The 20,988-nt window shown below is 38.1% G+C and overlaps 1 protein-coding gene and 1 long non-coding RNA gene across 2 annotated transcripts in view; both read left to right on the top strand.

The window, feature by feature from the left end:
- Window positions 1–18,690, top strand: part of LOC140170496 (ileal sodium/bile acid cotransporter-like) — a 36,666-nt gene extending 17,976 nt beyond the window's left edge. The window contains exons 3-4 of the mRNA XM_072193854.1: window positions 1,459–1,663; window positions 18,247–18,690. Of these exons, the coding sequence (XP_072049955.1) occupies window positions 1,459–1,663; window positions 18,247–18,690 (649 nt within the window). The remainder of the gene's footprint in view (window positions 1–1,458; window positions 1,664–18,246) is intronic.
- Window positions 1–20,988, top strand: part of LOC140170257 (uncharacterized) — a 96,799-nt gene that overhangs the window by 39,257 nt on the left and 36,554 nt on the right. The window lies entirely within an intron of this gene.

The following is a 20,988-nucleotide window of genomic DNA, read 5'->3' as shown; positions in this document are numbered from 1 at the left end:
CAAAAGGTACGTGAATAAGTTAGCAGGTTGTGATGGTCTAGTGGCTAAGGCCGTGCCTGGAGTGCGAGAGGTTGGAAGTTCGAACCCTACCATTGCATTTTTTTTTTTTTTTTTTATAAATATTTATGATATTAGTAAACAACTTTCAGGAATGGTTTCTGATCATTTGAAGCAGAAATAATGAGGTAAAATGAAAGAAAGCATTTTTTTTATCTTGACCGCCGTGTGGTGTTCTATAATTAAAGTTACTCTAGACAACGAAACGCTGATTCCAATTTTGTGTATGTCTGGGTAGGGTGTAAGAACGGTGTAAAAATTACAAATAATATTATGCCAAAATATTAATCAGGTTTGAAATTCGTAAATTATGGCTGACGCTATCTCATTTTTTAATATGTAGGCCTACACATAAAGAAAAACATTGCAAACGTGTTGCATAGAAATATTTTCAAATGATCATATAAATACTGACGGGCCTACACACATACACCATAGGCCTAACAGAACAAGAGAGAAAAAAACCGAAATGCTGTAGGATTCGAACCTTCAACCTCTCGCACTTCAAACCACGGCGTCAACCACTAGACCATCACAACCTGCTATACCATACTCGTATCTTTTACAATCTTATTTCTCATTCAGGGACTCGATCAACAATAATATTTTTAAAACTGCTTTCAGTTCAGTCAAATGAGGTGATACTACTTTTTATATTGACTTCAATATTTTGTAAGTCAATTCAGTATTTTGCTTGAATAAATCAATATCACTGGAGTCAACTGGACGATTCTGACGATTATTATTCGATATAATGACAAGGCCGGCTGCTATTTTGCTAGTGACACTTGTCACTAACGGGTCACGCAAGATTGCGACACGGGGCTGTTTTGAGAGTAACTTTCCAACCTACGACTCGATTATTCCACCAATCATTTTCGCTGAAAATTTAATACAAGCTAACGTTAGTTAATATCTATCTATCTAAAAGCATACGACCGGCGTTTACTCACTGTTGTAGATATAAGCATTTTGGTGATCGTGACATGCAATTTTTCTCATTTTCCCGGCCACTTTGGACATGTTCAAGCTTCTTTATTTTCAATATTATTCAACTTTTACTCGTTTTTTGTTCTTTGCACAAATGTTTGGTATCTTATCCGTGATCATGGTACGCAATTTAAGCAAAAAACGACCCGTGTCTCCCATTTCTGGAGCTATTTCGCTCAAACATGTTTGCCGGTCAAATTTTCAACATTTAGTTACGTAACCCGTGTTCACCAACCCGTAAAAAATTTCTATCGAACAAAAGAGGTCACGAAGTTGCCGTCGTACTGTATAATCGACATTTTCGGTAAATCCCATAAGCCTTTGAGAGTACACCCGAGAACTCGTCATTTGACGTCACGCCATGGGATTCACAGAAAAGGTCAATTCATTCCATTCCATTTCAATTTGCAGCGTTGTTATGACAACTGCTTCCACCATCTTTGCTTTTGGAATGATGCCCCTGAATTTATTCATCTATAGCCGATCTTGGACGAGTAAGACTTCAGTCATCCCATACAAAGAAATCGCCATAGCTTTTGCCATCATTATCGCACCAGTTTCATTTGGGATGCTCGTACGATATAAGCTGAAGCGATGGGCACCATACGTTGAAAAGGTATGCAAACCATATAGGCCATGAGCTAGGAACCGAAAAGCACCCCCACCCTCTAGGTATTTTTGGAGATAACTTTTTTTGGAAACCTTACCCATATGGGAATTGAAATCAGGTTGTCTGCAAAAAAAGTGTCAACCCTGGGTTATAAGCAGTGAGGGCGCTTTGTTTTCAAAATGGCCGTTAGAATCCCATATAATGGCATTTAAATAGCAATTCGAAGTAGTTGTGAGATTTTTTTATTTTCTTTGCAAATATGGTGTAATACAGTGTGTTTCCAAAAAACAGAACCCTCATTGCACCCTCTTTTTCTCCTATTTTTGACAAATCAATCAAATATATTATGGTATGAAAAGAAACGTTTATTCGTTAGCTTTACGGGATCTGGAATGAGCGTTTCGACAGTATTTTTTATGGAACATGAGAGCACCTCAGACGTATCGAATTGCCTTCTGAATACGAAGCCTGACTTTCTGATATGAGATAATTTTCATTTTTTGTAAATCACGATATAATACAAATTTTATGACAAATTATAAAAATTTGATATTTTTTAAATTTTTGATATATAACAGACCTCGAAGTAAATTGTATAAATCTAATGATATATTCTTAAAGTGTATGTAGCTGGGAGGAAAAGCCGACGATCAATTGAAAATTGTGACCTGTCATATTGAAGATATGGATTTTTTTCCCAAAAATGACCTAATTTTTTTTGGTGTTTTGTGTTATCTTCAATACGAAAGGTCAAAATTTTCAATTGATCGTCGGCTTTTCATCCCACCTACATACACGTTAAGTATAAATCATCAGATTTAGTTTACTTCGAGTACTGTTAAATATCAAAATATCAATTTTAATGATTTGCCATAAAATGTGTATTACATTGCGAATTTCAAAAAATCAAAATTATTTGATATCAGAAGGACATTCTTCGTATTCAGAATGCAATTCGATATGTCTGATGTGCTCTAATGTCCCACAATAAATACTGTCCAAACGTTCATACCCTTTCCCTTAATAAACCGAAAGAATATTTCAATCGGCTCGCAACTTTTGAAAATATGCTCTTTTAAAGAAATGCACCCGTTTTTCATAAATGAAGTGCACCAAGAACCGCACATTCAAAATTTGTTTTTTCTCATTCAATCTGTTTTTCTCGGGACACTGACGAGAGCTTTATGCCATATAAGAGGGACGATACAATCTAAATGATCTTTGTAAAGACACAGGTAGTGCATATATCAGTCTATGACTTGTTGATCAAAAGAAGAAATAAATAAAACTAGACTTAGCTGTGGTCTAAGACCACGAACACAGCCGTGTTGTTACCCCTTAATGACCTTTGACCCCAAACAAAAAAATACCACATATACATAAGGTAAACATAATTCATGTGTGCACATACCGTCACTCTCCTATGTTTTTCTTAGCTTATAAAACATTTTGAAGGTTTTTCGTTTTATACCGGAAGTGACCCCTTAATGACCTTTGACCTCAAACAAAAAATACCACATATACATAAGGTAAACATAATTCATGTGTGCACATACCGTCACTCTCCTATGTTTTTCTTAGCTTATAAAAATGTTTGAAGGAATTTGGTTTTATACCGGAAGTGACCCCTTAATGACCTTTGACCTCAAATCTGTGTATGATTCATAGACACTGGGTAATAGCAATGCATGTGTGCAAGTTTCGTCACCGTCCTATGTAATTTGTGGGAGAAGTAGCATTTTGAAGGTATTTCGTTTTATACCGGAAGTGACCCCTTAATGACCTTTGACCTCAAACAAAAAAACACCACATATACATTAGGGTAACATAATTCATATGTGCACATACCGTCACTCTCCTATGTTTTTCTTAGCTAACAAAAATGTTTGAAAGAATTTAATTTTTTTCCGGAAGTGACCCCTTAATGACTTTTGACCTCAAATCTGTGTATGATTTATAGACACTGGGTAATGACAACGCATGTGTGCAAGTAGCGTAACTGTCCTGCGAAATTTGTGGGAGAAGTAGCATTTTGAGTTCAAATCACGTTTTTGACCTCTGTGACCCCTACATGACCTTTGACCCCACGAGTTTCATGTGACATGTAGGGGCATGTCAGTGCTAGAGCAAATGAAATGGTCGACAGAAGAAAGAAGAACTAGACTTAGCTGTGGTCTAAGACCACGAACACAGCCGTGTTGTGACCCCTTAATGACCTTTGACCCCAAAATCTACGAAAACCCCACAGGCATTGCCTTATGTCAATGCATGTGTGCACATAGTATCACTCTGCCATGTTATTTGTGACAGAAGGGACATTTTGCATGTTTTTGGTTTTATACCGGAAGTGCCCTTTGACCTCAAACAAAAAAATACCACATATACATTAGGTAAACATAATTCATGTGTGCACATACCGTCACTCTCCTATGTTTTTCTTAGCTAATAAAATTTTTTGAAGGAATTTGGTCTTATACCGGAAGTGACCCCTTAATGACATTTGACCTCAAACAAAAAAATACCACATATACATTAGGTAAACATAATTCATGTGTGCACATACTGTCACTCTCCTATGTTTTTCTTAGCTAATAAAAAATTTTGAAGGAATTATGTTTTATACCGGAAGCGACCCCTTAATAACCTTTGACCTCAAATCTTTGTATGATTCATAGACACTGTGTAATAGCAATGCATGTGCGCAAGTTGCATCATCGGTCTACGCAATTTGTGGGAGAAGTAGCATTTTGAAGCTATTTCGTTTTATACCGGAAGTGACCCCTTAATGACCTTTGACCTCAAACAAAAAATACCACATATACATTGGATAGACACAATTCATGCGTGAACATACCGCCACTATCCTATGTTTTTCTTAGCTAATAAATTTTTTTGAAGGAATTTGGTTTTATACCGGAAGTGACCCCATAATGACCTTTGACCTCAAATCTGTGTATGATTTATAGACACTGGGTAATAGCAATGCATGTGTGCAAGTGTCGTTACTGTCCTGTGAAATTTCTGGGAGAAGTAGCATTTTGAGTCGAGACCACGTTTTTGACCTCTGTGACCCCTACGTGACCTTTGACCCCACGAATTTCATGTGACATGTAGGGGCATGGTCAGTGATAGTTGTGACCAAGTTAGGTCAAAATCGGTGTAAGCATGTCAGTGCTAGAGCAAATGTAATGGTCGACAGAAGAAGAAACTAGACTTAGCTGTGGTCTAAGACCACGAACACAGCCGTGTTGTGACCCCTTAATGACCTTTGACCCCGAAATCTACGAAAACCCCACAGGCATTGCCTTAAGTCAATGCATGTGTACACATAGTATCACTCTGTCATGTTATTTGTGACAGAAGGACATTTTGAATGTTTTTGGTCTTGGACCGGAAGTGATCCCTTAATGACCATTGACCCCAAATAGAAAAATATCACATATACATTAGGTAAACATAATTCATGTGTGCACATACCGTCACTCTCCTATGTTTTTCTTAGCTAATACAAATTTTTGAAGGAATTTGGTTTTATACCGGAAGTGACCCCTTAATGACCTTTGACCTCAAACAAAAAAATACCACATATACATAAGGTAAACATAATTTATGTGTGCACATACCGTCACTCTCCTATGTTTTTCTTAGCATATAAAATTGTTTGAAGGAATTTCGTTTTATACCGGAAGTGACCCCTTAATGACCTTTGACCTCAAACAAAAAAATACCACATATACATTAGGTGAACATAATTCATGTGTGCACATACCGTCACTCTCCTATGTTTTTCTTAGCTAATACAATTTTTGAAGGAATTTGGTTTTATACCGGAAGTGACCCCTTAATGACCTTTGACCTCAAACAAAAAAATACCACATATACATTAGGTAAACATAATTTATGTGTGCACATACCGTCACTCTCCTATGTTTTTCTTAGCTAATAAAATTTTTTGAAGGAATTTGGTTTTATACCGGAAGTGACCCCTTAATGACCTTTGACCTCAAATCTGTGTATGATTCATAGACACTGTGTAATAGCAATGCATGTGCGCAAGTTGCATCACCGTCCTACGTAATTTGTGGGAGAAGTAGCATTTTGAAGCTATTTTGTTTTATACCGGAAGTGACCCCTTAATGACCTTTGACCTCAAACAAAAAAATACCACATATACATAAGGTAAACATAATTCATGTGTGAACATACCGTCACTCTCCTATGTTTTTCTTAGTTTATAAAAAATTTTGAAGGAATTTGGTTTTATACCGGAAGTGACCCCTTAATGACCTTTGACCTCAAATCTGTGTATGATTCATAGACACTGGGTAATAGCAATGCATATGTGCAAGATGCGTCACCGTCCTATGTAATTTGTGGGAGAAGTAGCATTTTGAAGCTATTTCGTTTTATACCGGAAGTGACCCCTTAATGACCTTTGACCTCAAATAAAAAAATACCACATATACATTAGGTTGATATAATTCATGTGTGCACATACCGTCACTCTACTATGTTTTTCTTAGCTAATAAAAATTTTTGAAGGAAATTGGTTTTATACCGGAAGTGACCCCTTAATGACCTTTGACCTCAAATCTGTGTATGATTTATAGACACTGGGTAATAACAATGCATGTGTGCAAGTGGCGTTACTGTCCTACGAAATTTGTGGGAGAAGTAGCATTTTGAGTTGAAATCACGTTTTTGACCCTGTGACCCCTACGTGACCTTTGACCCCACGAAATTCATGTGACATGTAGGGGCCTGGTCAATGATCATTGTGACCAAGTTAGGTCAAAATCGATGTAAGCATGTGAGTGCTAGAGCAAATGTAATGGTCGACAGAAGAAAGAAGAAGAAGAAGAAAGAACCTGTAAGAAAAAAGACACAGCCGTGACTAACGTCAACGGCTGTGTAAGAAAGAAAGCTAGACTTAGCTGTGGTCTAAGACCACGAACACAGCCGTGTTGTGACCCCTTACAGATTTTTGACCCCAAAATCTACGAAACCAACACAGGCATTGCCTTATGTCAATGCATGTGTGCACAGAGTATCAGTCTGCCATGTCATTTGTGACAGAAGGGACATTTTGAATGTTTTTTGTCTTGGACCGGAATTGGTCCCTTAATGACCTTTGACCCCAAATAAAAATACCACATATACATTAGGTAAACATAATTTATGTGTGCACATACCGTCACTCTCCTATGTTTTTCTTAGCTAATAAAATTTTTTGAAGGAATTTGGTTTTATACTGGAAGTGACCCCTTAATGACCTTTGACCTCAAGCAAAAAAAATACCATATATACATTAGGTAAACATAATTCTTTTGTGCACATACCGTCACTCTCCTATGTTTTTCTTAGCTTATAAATTTTTTTGAAGCAATTTGGTTTTATACCGGAAGTGACCCCTTAATGACCTTTGACCTCAAATCTGTGTATGATGCATAGACACTGGGTAATAGCAATGCATATGTGCAAGTTGCGTCACCGTCCTATGTAATTTGTGGGAGAAGTAGCATTTTGAAGGTATTTCGTTTTATACCGGAAGTGACCCCTTAATGACCTTTGACCCCAAATAAAAAAATACCACATATACATTAGGAAAACATAATTCATGTGTGTACATACCGTTACTCTCCTATGTTTTTCTTAGCTAATAAAAAAATTTCAAGGAATTTGGTTTTATACCGGAAGTGACCCTTTAATGACCTTTGACCTCAAATCTGTGTATGATTTATAGACACTGGGTAATAACAATGCATATGTGCAAGTGGCGTTACTGTTCTACGTAATTTGTGGGAGAAGTAGCATTTTGAGCTGAAATCACGTTTTTGACCCCTGTGACCCCTACGTGACCTTTGACCCCACAAATTGCATGTGACATGTAGGGGCATGGTCAGTGATGATTGTGACCAAGTTAGGTCAAAATCGGTGTACGGATGTCAGTGCTAGAGCAAATGTAAAGGTCGACAGAAAGAAAGAAAGACAGAAAGAAGACAGAAGAAAGAACTAGACTTAGCTGTGGTCTAAGACCACGAACACAGCCGTGTTGTCATCCCTTAATGACCTTTGACCCCAAAATCTACGAAAACCCCACAGGCATTGCCTTATGTCAATGCATGTGTGCACATATTATCACTCTGCCATGTCATTTGTGACAGAAGGACAATTTAAATGTTTTTGTCAGGGACCGGAAGTGATCCCTTAATGACCTTTGACCCAAATAAAAAAAATACCACATATACAGTAGGTAAACATAATTCATGTGTGCACATACCGTCACTCTCCTATTTTTTCTTAGCTAATAAAATTTTTTAAAGGAATTTGGTTTTATACCGGAAGTGACCCCTTAATGACCTTTGACCTCAAATCTGTGTATGATTCATAGATACTGGGTAACAGCAATGCATGTGTGCAATTTGCGTCACCGTCCTATGTAATTTGTGGGAGTAGTAGCATTTTGAAGCTATTTCGTTTTATACCGGAAGTGACCCCTTAATGACCTTTGACCTCAAATAAAAAAAATACCACATATACATTAGGTTGACATAATTCATGTGTGCACATACCGTCACTCTCCTATGTTTTTCTTAGCTAATAAAATTTTTTGAAGGAATTTGGTTTTATACCGGAAGTGACCCCTTAATGACCTTTGACCTCAAATCTGTGTATGATTTATAGACACTGGGTAATAACAATGCATGTGTGCAAGTGGCGTTACTGTCCTACGAAATTTGTGGGAGAAGTAGCATTTTGAGTTGAAATCACGTTTTTGACCCCTGTGACCCCTACTTGACCTTTGACCCCACGATTTTCATGTGACATGTAGGGGCATGGTCATTGATGATTGTGACCAAGTTAGGTCAAAATCGGTGAACGCATGTCAGTGCTAGAGCAAATGTAAAGGTCGACAGAAGAAAGAAAGAAGAAAGAAAGAAGAAAGAAAGAAAGAGGAAGATCCTGTAAGAAAAAACGTCACGGCTGTGTAATGCCAATCATTCTAAGTGCAAAATTACACAGAGGCTATGGTAATAACTTTACAAATAGCTAGATTTGTAGTACATTTCAGTCATTTAAATGCATTTTGGCAGCCATTTTTTCAAAAAGCACCCTCTCTCACAGCTGTTCATTTTCAGGCTTGAGTCAATATTACATCATGTTTGCAAATAGATTAAAATGAAAAAAACAAAAACAATAATTACTTCAAATTGCTATTTAAATGTCATTTTATCGAATATTAAGGCATTTTGGCGACCATTTTGAATAAAGCGCCCTCTATCATCTCACAATAACTTCAAATTGCTATTAAAATGCCATTATATGGGATTCTGGCGGCCAATTTGAAAAAAAATTCACCGCTTAAACCAGGGACGACATTTTTGCAGACAACCTGATTTTAGTTCCCATATGGGTAATGTTTCCAAAAAGTTGTTTCCAAAAATCCCTAGTGGGAGGAGGGTTTCGGTTCCTAGCCCAGGGCCAAATATGTCATGAACAAACTTGTTGCTGTTGTTCTTGCTTCTATTAGTTGTGCAAAGAAAGTTCAAACTTGGCAAAAACATACAATTAGTATGATAATCGTGGCTTCCTTTAGTCGATGTAAACGAGATGTCTGCAATAGTTGTTGTTTTTCAATACAAATGAATGACTGTATGGTCTTTCATCGTTTATGAACGCAAACTTGTTTCAAAAGCATAGAATTACTCGTTCAGAGATATCATCTTTCATCGTTTCATGAACGAAAGAAACGTGGTATCAAAAGTATGGAACTTCTTACCGTCGTTTTATCTTTTCAGTTTCTGTTTCCGTAACCGTATCCGTTTTTGTAAGTCATTGTTATTCTGAAGTGGTAGTCTCCCAGGTGTGACCAATCTTTTATTCTAGCCTTTTGTTAGTTACTGAAAATTTGAAGCTCGTGAATTTCGGTTTTCGTTTTGGTAAGTTATATTGATTTTTTACATACAACCTTGAGATGTGCGGTTGGGTGCTAATCTAGACAAAAGAAGAGTCTAAATTTTACGGTCCTAAATTCGCGGTAAATTGTACGATTGTACGGCTTCAATTGACTTGTGTTTGGTGTATATGCACTTACGCCTAGACGTAAGTGACTCGTAAAAATTGTCTTGCATTGAAATATATACTAACCATGTTGCCAAGTTATAAGCAAAAGTCTTTCTTATTGGCGATGAAACGAGCGTCTGAAATATATAGTCAAATATCTCCCAATGAGGCGCGTACAAGTGGTGATTTGGTAATCATGTTTTATATTGAAATGCAATACAAAAGAATTGCACTGAAGCAAATATAATGTATTCTATTCATTCGTACCAATGGTAAGCTAATCTGATAATTGGCTGGGTCTATATGTAAGGCTCAGGTTTATTTTAAATGTTATTTTTGCAGAGCTTATTTTCAGTCATGGATCATACTGATAAAGTTCGCAACGGATGGAAAGGGAGGGAGGGAGGGAGGGATGGAGGGAGGGAGGGAGTGAGGGAGGGAGGAGGGAGGAAACTGAACGTGAGAGTGGGAGGGTGAGGAAGAAAGAGAGGAGAGGGAGAGACTGAAAGACTAGAAAGAGAAGAACTCGAGAGGAGAGAGTAGGGACTGGGGAGGGAGTGGGGAGACTGATCATGGGGGGGCAGGAGGAAGCAAAATAGGGAGATAGACATTGATGGAAGGGCGACACTGTGGCCATGCACAAGTGCTTTGAGGTTCGACAGGCTCATAAAGCGGACCTTTTGTGATTTTAGGGCTTATTTGCAACGTTTTTACAGAAAAAAGTGGACTTTGTCATTCGGATTGGCATGCATTTTGTCAAATTAATGTAGATCAATTTATCAAGAGGGCGCTAGGCCATTAAAAACACTGGTGTTAACATGAACTTTTCTCTCCCGGTTTTATTGACATAAGCAATCACCTGTATTGAAATAAGCTGATTGGTACTTCAGAGTTAACAATGAAATCAGATTACAGTAACTTACTGAATCCCTTGCGTTTTCGTATCTGAACAAAAGACTTACGGAAACTGAAAAGATAAAAAGACCCTTAGTTCAAGGATACAGTAATTTCATATACGCTGGCGAAGTTACGTAATAATCAGATTATCTACCATAGCAATAGGTGAAAACAATTTTTGATTATATCGCGCTGCACTACTACGTCCACACGGTCAATACTGGTCTTTTCAAAGATACTTATCTTACAGGTGCAAGTAATCAGCATGATATGGTTCAATGAAGAGGTACCGCGTGAACGTATCAGTGTAGCGCGGTATATTCAAAATTGTTTTCACCTATTGCTATGGTAGTTAATCCGATTATTACGTAACTTCGCCAGCGTATAGGTTAGTGTATGGAGCGTATTCGCTAAGCGTACGTGCAATCACCGGAGCAGATCAGTTACGTAATTCAAATTAAAATATGCTTAACAACATGGGATTAAGGTCAAACATTACAAAGGACAATGTTCTTTCTTGAATACGCTGGCGAAGTTACGTAATTAATCGGATTAACTACCATAGCAATAGGTGAAAACAATTTTGATTATATCGCGCTTCACTACAAGCAGGTTATACTCATCTCCTGTGTATGTCTGCAATCATAGATTTAATACAATGCCGCTCCTTTCAAAGATGCGTTCGAGTCCCTGAAACAATAGCTGAAAGAAAATTCACAAGGGCAAACAGGAAAGAATCAACTTCTGAACAACACAAATCAGCCATTACTGATCACATCGCACAGGAGAACCACGTCATTGAATGGGAGGGGGCAAAAGTCCTTGACAGGGACTCGAACGCATTCACCAGAAGAATAAGGGAAGCTATCCAAATCCGCAAAAAGGGGGCCAAAGCAATCAACCGCGATGAGGGTATCGTCTCTCTCGATCACGTATACGATCCACTGCTCAAAACAAAAACAACATCACTTCCGGGAAATGTCAACAAGCCGTTTCGCGGGAAAAGCAGTGGACCAAGACACTTGTGATCAAGCCATCAGACCAGATGGCGAAAGCTAAAGAAGTGAGTTTCTTTTTATTGGATTTGCCTAGCAAAATGTTTAATTATTTGATCTACAATCCTACAAAATGCATCTATTTACATATTGAAATAAGTTGAACATATTTTGTAAACCTCTATGTCTGGACTGTCATTGCTGAAAAGGGCATTAACATCCATGGTCTAATTACAAAATGGCGGCCATTTGAAGCAAGGGGTCAAAAACCACTTTGCACACACGTAAGTGAAATGGAGCGGATGATCACGCGATATATGGTGGTCGCTGGTTCACACCCCAATGGATTAGGAACAAAGGAAGAAAAATAACAGTACGTATGAAAGTTCTGTCAATATTTCTCTTGTAAATTAACCATATTTAAATAAATATTTCTTTTTCAAACAGAATATGTAGCCTTCCAGTTGAACAGAATATGTAACAGTAGCTTTAAATAATCTGCGCAGTTAACGTTTGTTTGCAGTCGCATTCTAGATAATGTGCATAATTTTATACCCGAGTCTTCATGATGGTTATTGCACTATAACATAAATCTTATATAGAGATATAACAAGATAAATTTATAAATAGGTGTCAGGAATGTCTCTCCTTCTCTTCGGAAATTATTTCTTCATATAGACACATGTAAACCGTAGCAGTGCTTCAATGGAAACGAGTTATTTGTCTCAAATTGTCATGAAATTAAAAATATTGCACTAGAAAAGTAAGAATACAAGTAAAATCATATTTGACTCTGATAAAAATAGTTCTGTTCTTCATTACTGCTTATCATGGTTCCATAAAGTCACGTATTTATGCATGCCACAGTGAAAATGCTTCTGTCTTTAAAGTGTTTTTATCGTCCTTCAACGTGGCCTCCTTGCTCGCGAATACAAATCATCGCACGATCGTACATATGGTGAACTGCTCTTGAAGTAACCCTGGTGCGTCGGATCCTTGTGAACGCATCTGTAATACGTCTCCTCAGCTCCCGCAAATTCCTTGGCGGACCTTCGGCATACACAGACGCCTTGACATCACCCCAAAGCCAGAAGTCCAAAGGTGTCAGATCAGGACTCCTCGGAGGCCACTCCACATGATGTCCAAGGCCGACAACACGATGCGGAAACAACTCCTGCAATCTGTCTCTAACAGCGATAAGACGGTGGGCTGGCGCTCCGTCTTGAAAAAACCACGCCCTGCGGATGGCCCTGTTCGCTTGCTGTCCAAATATTTGGACCAGTTGAGGCTCTAGTGGATCATTGATTATGTCGAGGTAAACGTTTCCATTTATGTTCTGGTCAACGAATATCGGTCCTATCAACCGGTTGTTTCCTGTGACGGCTGCGAGAACACTAACTTTGCGTTTGTCATGTGGAACGTTAAAAGCAAAGTCTCTCGGAGGATTGCCTTTCGGTGCATACATCCGTACGTTTTGAGAAGAGACAGACCCGTCCATTTGAAAGTTTGCTTCGTCAACAACAACAGCGGTATCAAGAAAGCGACGTGCTCTGTTAACTAACCAGTTACAAAACTGAAGTCGCCGATTTGGATCTCCTGGTTGCAGTCCATGACGCTTAAGGATCTTGTAAGGGTGCCATTCGATATCATGAGTGATGATTCGTCTGAACGTTGTCCTTGGAATAAGGGGACAATTGTTCCGTCGAGTACTCAATCTTGGGTTAGCTTGCAAATCCCTTCTTACATCGGCAATGTGATTGGCTGATCTTCCTGTTCGTGGTCTCCCACTGTTATATTTGTTCCGATTGAGAACAGTTCCATGTAAGTAAAACTTTTGTTTAATATTATAGATGTGTCGGCGACTAGGAAGTCTGGTATTCGGAAACTGGTTCGGCCATGCATTCAGGACAGAGCGCACCTTTCCGGTTCTTGAAATTTCCTCCTCGATGAAAATTCGTTCCTCCTTTGTAAAATGCCGCATTTTGAACAGCAAGAATCACCTCAAAGTACTTACACGGTTATCTCTAACATGAATGACAAGAACGCACGCAAGGCATTTTAAATTTGAAGTTCCCTCCAAAACTAGTGTATTTGTTATGTAAATGAGCATGTCCAATCAGCCTTTTGTGTCAATTTCACAGGTGAATGATTTTCAAACAGTAAACAACTCATACACGCATGAGTCCGATGACCCCGGCAATGACACTCAAGTAAATGCATATAGAGTCATCAAACATTTTTAAAACTTGCTTAAGCCTAAAAACTTAATATGCATGATCATTGTCTATAGTCTTACGTGTGTGCAAAGTGGTTTTTGACTTCTCTGCTTTAAATGGTCGCCATTTTGTAATTAGACCATGGATGTTAATGCCCTTTTCAGCAATGACAGTCCAGACATAGCGGTTTACAAATGTGTTCAACTTATTTCAATATGTGTTTTCATTTCTGAGAAATAAGCCATCGAAAAAGTGTGAACTTTTTAATGGCCCACCCTGTACACAGGTGATGAGTGTAACCTGCTTGTAGTGCAGCGCGATATGTTCAAAATTGTTTTCACCTATTGCTATGGTAATTAATCCATAGCGAATACGTTCCATACACTAACCTATACGCTGGCGAAGTTACGTAATAATCGGATTAACTACCATAGCAATAGGTGAAAACAATTTTTGAATATACCGCGATACACTGATACGTTCACGCGGTACCTCTTCATTGAACCATATCATGCTGATTACTTGCACCTGTAAGATAAGTATCTTTGAAAAGACCAGTATTGTATTCAATCTATGATTGCAGACATACACAGGTGATGAGTGTAACCTGCTTGTAGTGCAGCGCGATATGTTCAAAATTGTTTTCACCTATTGCTATGGTAATTAATCCGATTAATTACGTAACTTCGCCAGCGTATTCAATTCGGCATAGAGACAGTGGCGAAAACATATCTCAAAAAATCACTTTTTCTTGAAAAGTGCCCCTTCAGATTTTTAATGTAGATTGAGACAAGTTTTTGAGACATTCAGAGAAAATTGCAGGGCCGTGTTTTATTGTGCATGAAGCAGAATTAAGTTTTCTTATCGCTATGGAAAATCTTAGCCCTGTAAAATCATCGATCTCAAGCTATCTCAATGAGGCACTCAACACTAGATGCATGTTCAATTCGTCACTGACCCCGCGGCGAAAACAAGGGTCAAAAATACCATTTTACTTAATTATAAACCTGCAAATTTCATATTTAGGGTCAGAATATGTTTCCTACAAATTAATGGAAAATTAGAGGGCAACACGTATATAGAGGCGAAAGAGAAGAACTTTTTCCCGGCACCTTTTACTCTATGGGATATCTAAACTTCGATCTCAATGGGTCAAACGGCGAACGCCTATGCATGCTAATACGTTTTACACACATTCGGCACAGAAACCGTGGTAAAAGAAAGCATCAAAAATACCTTTTTATTTAATTATAAACCTCCAAATTTCAGATTTAGGTTCAGATATGTTCTCAAAAAATTCACAGAAAATTGCAGGATGACAGATGTTGGTCAGTCAGAAAGAAGGAATTTTTACCATGGCAATAGATTATCTAAACCCAGCAAAATTCAAACTCACAAAGGCGGGTTGTGCTACATTTGTTAACTGGGTCTGGTTACGTTCCCAAAAAAAGTGTACAAATATTGGAAACGCGTGACATTGTTGTCTTTCTGATATAGTGTGAGTTATTTCAAAGATTTCTTTCAAATATTTTTCCAAAATACATATATCTTCTGAAAGTTATAGCCACAAATCAGTAATTCTATCTCCTGTTCTATTCACGTGGCTTGAACCCCCATAATTGCACAACGCTGATATACTTTCCATGCCGATATAGCTTTAACCTGGGATAGGAAATTGACAAACGGAAAATCACACATCTCTGTTAAAATCTACCAAGCGTATACTGTCTTATTTGCATAACAAGGAAGAGTTGTGGTTTAGAAACAAAGAACGTATCTTACACTTCCCATAATGCATTTCTTCCATTTCAATTGTCTCTACTGATTTGCTATGTGGTGCCACATGGATCGATAGTGAATCATTCCTGGCACCGCCACTGGATATATACATGTACGTCAGGCTCAGTGCACGGAGCACATCCAGATCTTACAAAATATATTTATTTCTTGACTAGCGACCCATGTTCAGAAAGTCTATTCTAAATATATGAAAACAAGGGAATGTTTATTTCTTGACTAGCGACCCATGTTCAGAAAGTCTATTCTAAATATATGAAAACAAGGGAAACCTGTACATAAGTAATGGGAGCGTTATTGTTGAAAAGGATTCTGGGAAGGGTACAATATCTTTTCTGGGTTTTATTACTCCTTCTTGATAAACATGGGGAAAAGTGACCTTATTTACTAAATAACAAATATGGCCTGAACCCATTTGAATAGTTTTACAAGATTTTGCGGAGACGGGAGCTTTGTGCACGCGAGCGAAGCAAGTTTCTAAACCAGCCTCTCAAAATTTTAATTTAATTTTCTTGATTTTCTTTAAAATTCGGCCACCATTTGGTGGCCGAATTCCACAGGATATTTTACCTATATTACACCAAATCTAATTTGAAAAAAACTGGGTAAATTCGTTGAAATTTAATAAACAGACGACAAAAAAAGGAAAACGATTTTGACTATGTTTACATCTCGTAACCATGGTAACGATAATTTTTGGTGTTTGCCATTCAAAATAAAAACGACTTTAACAATGCCCTTCGCAACCGGCAGGCTGATATCACAATGTGTGTAGTACACACAGAATTAAAACCAGAGAACCAGGACTCGACCGCCATCTTGATACAGGCATGGAGCAAAAATTGGGGGTATTCGGTTTCCCTCGGAATGCGCTCGAGGCAAGCGCGACATAGATGATGGGCGCATTTGAGAGACGCACTTGATGCGACCTGCACGCGAGTACCAAGACGCTACAGATGAGACGTAGAATTGTTTTCGTTCGTCTTCGCACCGTCGGCAAGGACCCGAATACCCCCAATTTTCTCCCCATAGCTGACGGCGCGATAGTACGTGGCGGTATAGGGAGTCCCGGTTCTCCTTCTCTAATTCTGTGGTAGTACATCAACTCAAGCCGTAGCTATTCACTCGTTTGACGTCAATAGACTACCGCAAAACGATGATTTTAAGCTCACCTAAGTTTGGTTTTATACTCGTCAACTGATGTCGCTAGTAGCTTACGAAGTTACGACGAGTTGGTGCCACTTCTAAATCTGTATCTGTTTACGTACAATATTGCCTAGCCCGGGATGCCTAATTATCTTTCCAAATCTGCAATGTCTGCACTCTTGTTCCGGCAGTTAACAGTCGCCAAGTATAAGAAGAAAAGTTTAAGATTTTTAAACAATTAATGTTCAAAGGCGTGATTTTGCGCTTAATCTGCAAAGTTTAACGTATGTTAAAAGACTGTTAAACTCGAGCGTATAAAGGTGGTTATTTTTTGTTACGTTAAAAGGCGTTAAACTGTGTAATGTTTAGTGGAATTGTACTTTACCTGTTTAACGATACATCTCGCGCCACGGAATTTTAACCAATTATTGTTTAAAATGACAAAAGCAAATGGCGGCCACGAGTGAATGCTGGTCGTGCTGCTTATGGTATCCTGAAACTTCGTTCAAATAGGTAGGTTTGAGTCAATCAGGTTGCACCAAACTCGAGATTCGTTTGATAAGTTATGCATAGACATCATTGAGACATAAAGGATGGATATTGATGCGTTCATTTGCTAGATTTTACAACGTCATTGGGATTGACATTCTAGCGATACTGTACTGTACTGTTCTACGTGCACGGTACATGTATATCACCAATGTGTGTACCGCGATGTTCAGTTTTGGGCATACGCACAATAGCTTACAATGTAGACGAGATGCATTGAAGTATCGGTATGCTGGATACCGTATCGAGTGTGTGAATTTATTAGCGTTGATGTATTGTATTTTAGCATTGTATCGTAATGCATGCGAGAGAGAAAGGCTTACTAGATTTTAATTTTTTACTCGGATACATTGCCCGGATACATAGCGGGTTAAACTGATAAAAAAAACTTTATGCATGAAATTGTATTTTTGAACGAATCTCACAGTTGACCAAGATCTGATGACTTCAAATCTATCATGAATTATGTTTCAGTATAAAATAAAAAAATAAATAAAATAAAAAAGTCCCAATCATAATTAAATCCAATACAACCATTGATTAAGCAGTTGTATTTCTTAAACAATCCTTAGATAAAATAGAACATATAAATCATTATGTGTTTAGAGTTATTAAGCAAATATTGATTAAAAGACCTTAAACAACCTAGTTGGTTAAGCACTTAAACTTGAAGCTGGTTAAAGTGCAATATGCATTAATTGGTTAAAAGTTTTAACCAACTATTGATTTGAGCCTTAAACAACAAGAAAATTAAGGGCCCTTAACCAATATTTCGACGAGAGGACCACGTAACTAACACGAGTTTAAGATTGATTAAGATTGTTTAAGACTTTTTTAATTGGCGAAATAAGAGTGATGCCATATTTTCATCTCCTCCTGATTGATTAATTTACTTTATGGCCATCTGATTTGTTTATTTTCACAGATTTGTAGTATCTTATCACTAATTGGGATTCCCATAGTGATAACCCTGAATGGAATCATCAATCCACGGATGTTCACATCCGGTTGGAAAGTTTGGTTCGCTTCAGTCACGCTGCCTTTCCTTGGATTTAGCATCGGTTACGGTATGGCTCGACTTCTTAAGCAGTCACACACCATATGCAGGACCATTGCTTTCGAGACAGGAGTTCAAAATGCTGCACTAACTTTTACGTTGATTTTACTAACCTTTTCAAGAGATCCTGATTTTGGAGATTTGTTGACATTTCCATCATTGTTTGGTATGTTCACGCTAGTTGACGGATTGGTTTGTGTAGCAATTTGGCGAGTGGTGATGAAATACTCTAAGAACAAAACTCTGCCTAATGACTGCAAAGAGGGTTCAAATGACAAATTGGGTATAGAAAATGTGGTATCTGCAACATAAGCAAAACATAATGGCTTGCGTAACTTGCTTAATACCTAATTAGTAATTGCCTTAGTTTATAATATGTGAAGTTGGGAATACCCTTTTCATGTAATCACAGTAAACAAAGTCAGGACAACTCCCCATTCCAGAAAAATACAGTACTAATTTTTTGGGATTAAAAAAAATATTATCAAGTTCTGCCAAATGAACATAGCTCAATCATAATCATTCATTTAGTCCTAACTGGAGATAAAAGAAAAAGTTCACTATTTTACTAATTTCTTCAAAAAAGAGCAAAAACATACATTTTCGGCATGTTTTCTAACAATCGAGTCACAAAAATCAGAGACTTGGAACAAATCTAAGCATTCAAAATTTTGAATATATGCCGAAATTTTGTTCTAATTTTCACTTTGTGTTACTTTAATTAAATGGATGGTTTAAGAATGAAACCTGTCTTTTCCAAAAATTAGAATACATAGAATGAAATTAGTCTTAGTACAAGTCTTTCGGCTTGATTGTCACAGCATACGAAAAACACCCTAAAAACGCATGTTTTGGGCCCTTATTTCCAAAAATTAACCAAATATTAAAATTTGACTTTTATTGCCAGTAAGGACAAACTAAAGGATTAAGATTTAGCTATGTTTCATTTGGCAAAACAGGATAATATTTTTTTAATCCCATTCTGTATTTTTCTGGAATGTTGAGTAGTTATGTATTGGGTATTCCCCTAGAATGTGAAATGAATATTAGTATGGCATCATATTGGAATTTTCCCAGGAAGTTTTGTAATGCGAAAGGTTAATATTTATAATTAGTCTTGGAAATTTCCAGATTACATCATAATAAGTTATGAAGATGTAAATGAAGTAATTGGCTGTAAAGATTCAGATATTGTTAACTTTATCAAACAATGGTGAGCGTCTGGTCAATGGTGAGCGTCAGATTCCCCCAACCTAGGAATCGTCTCTGGACTTGGACCCATCCAGCTGGATCAACCCATGCACAGTTAGACCGCATTCTAATAAACCGCAAGTGGGTAAATTCTCTCCGCAACTGTCGAGCATACAATTCTGTAGAAGTGGACTCCGATCATCGTATTGTGAGCGTCCGTCTAGCTGCCAGTTTGCGAACAAGCAAAGGAAAACCTTGCAAGAGACCAAAATTCATTGGAAGAAGTTGCAAGACCCTGATACAAAAGAGGAATTTCAGCTGGAACTAACAAACAGATTCCAGGTCTTGAGCATGGATGATGCGACACCCATCTCTGATAGGTATGAGACCTTTGAGACAGCAGTTCGTGAAGTTGCTGAGGAAGTTATTGGAAAGCAAAAGCCATGCGGACTGCCAAGTTGTGTATCAGATGCAACCATCAGACTTAAACTTGAAAGGGATGAGGCCAAAAAGCGATACTCTATTTCAAAGTCTCGTCAATCTAGAGAAAGATGGAGGAACTTGAACACCAGCCTTAACAACTCCTATAAATCTGATGAGCTTGCTACACTCAATAAGCAGATGGAAGACCTGAAGCTGGCCGATGAAATGGGGAATTACACCACCACCTGGAAAATTATACACTCGCTTTCTGCAAAGAACTCAAGGAAAGGGGTAAAAGTCAAAAAGAGAGATGGATCAGCCCCAACCAGTGACCATGAACTGCTTGAGGAATGGAAGGAATATTCCAGCTCACTCCTTAACAATGACAGTGGCACAGCAGCTTCAGAACTTCCTGCACCAGCTGTTGAAGATCTTCCTATTATCACTGAGCCCCCAACTCGTGAAGAAGTAGTCGAAGCAATAGCAGCCATGAAGACCAGCAAGGCAGCAGCATTGGATTGTGCTATAACTGCTGAAGCACTTCAGGGAGGAGGGGATAGCATGATTGATATGATTCTCAAATTCTGTATGGAAGTATTCTCAACGCTGACACCGCCACGTCAATGGGTCACAAATGTCATCATTCCTCTACCAAAGAAAGGTGACCTCTCTCTCATGACAAACTACCGTGGTATTTCGCGTATGTCCATTGCCGCAAAAGTGTACAACAAGATCCTTCTGAACAGGATTCGACCTCACATTGATCCCTTACTGAGAAGCAACCAGGCTGGCTTTAGATCAGGTCGAAGCTGTGCTCATCAAATACACATTTTGAGGAGGATCATGGAAGGCTTCAAGGAGTACCAACTTCCCTTGACAGTCACTTTTGTGGACTTCAAAAAAGCCTTCGACTCCATCAACAGGTCCGTCATGTTCTCAGTGCTGCGGCATATGGAATACCAAAGGTTGTGGTCTACAAGGACTCCAATAGTGCCG

The sequence above is a fragment of the Amphiura filiformis genome, chromosome 14, assembly GCF_039555335.1.
Source record: "Amphiura filiformis chromosome 14, Afil_fr2py, whole genome shotgun sequence".
Classification (NCBI taxonomy): domain Eukaryota; kingdom Metazoa; phylum Echinodermata; class Ophiuroidea; order Amphilepidida; family Amphiuridae; genus Amphiura; species Amphiura filiformis.
This window is presented reverse-complemented; position numbering and strand designations above follow the sequence as displayed.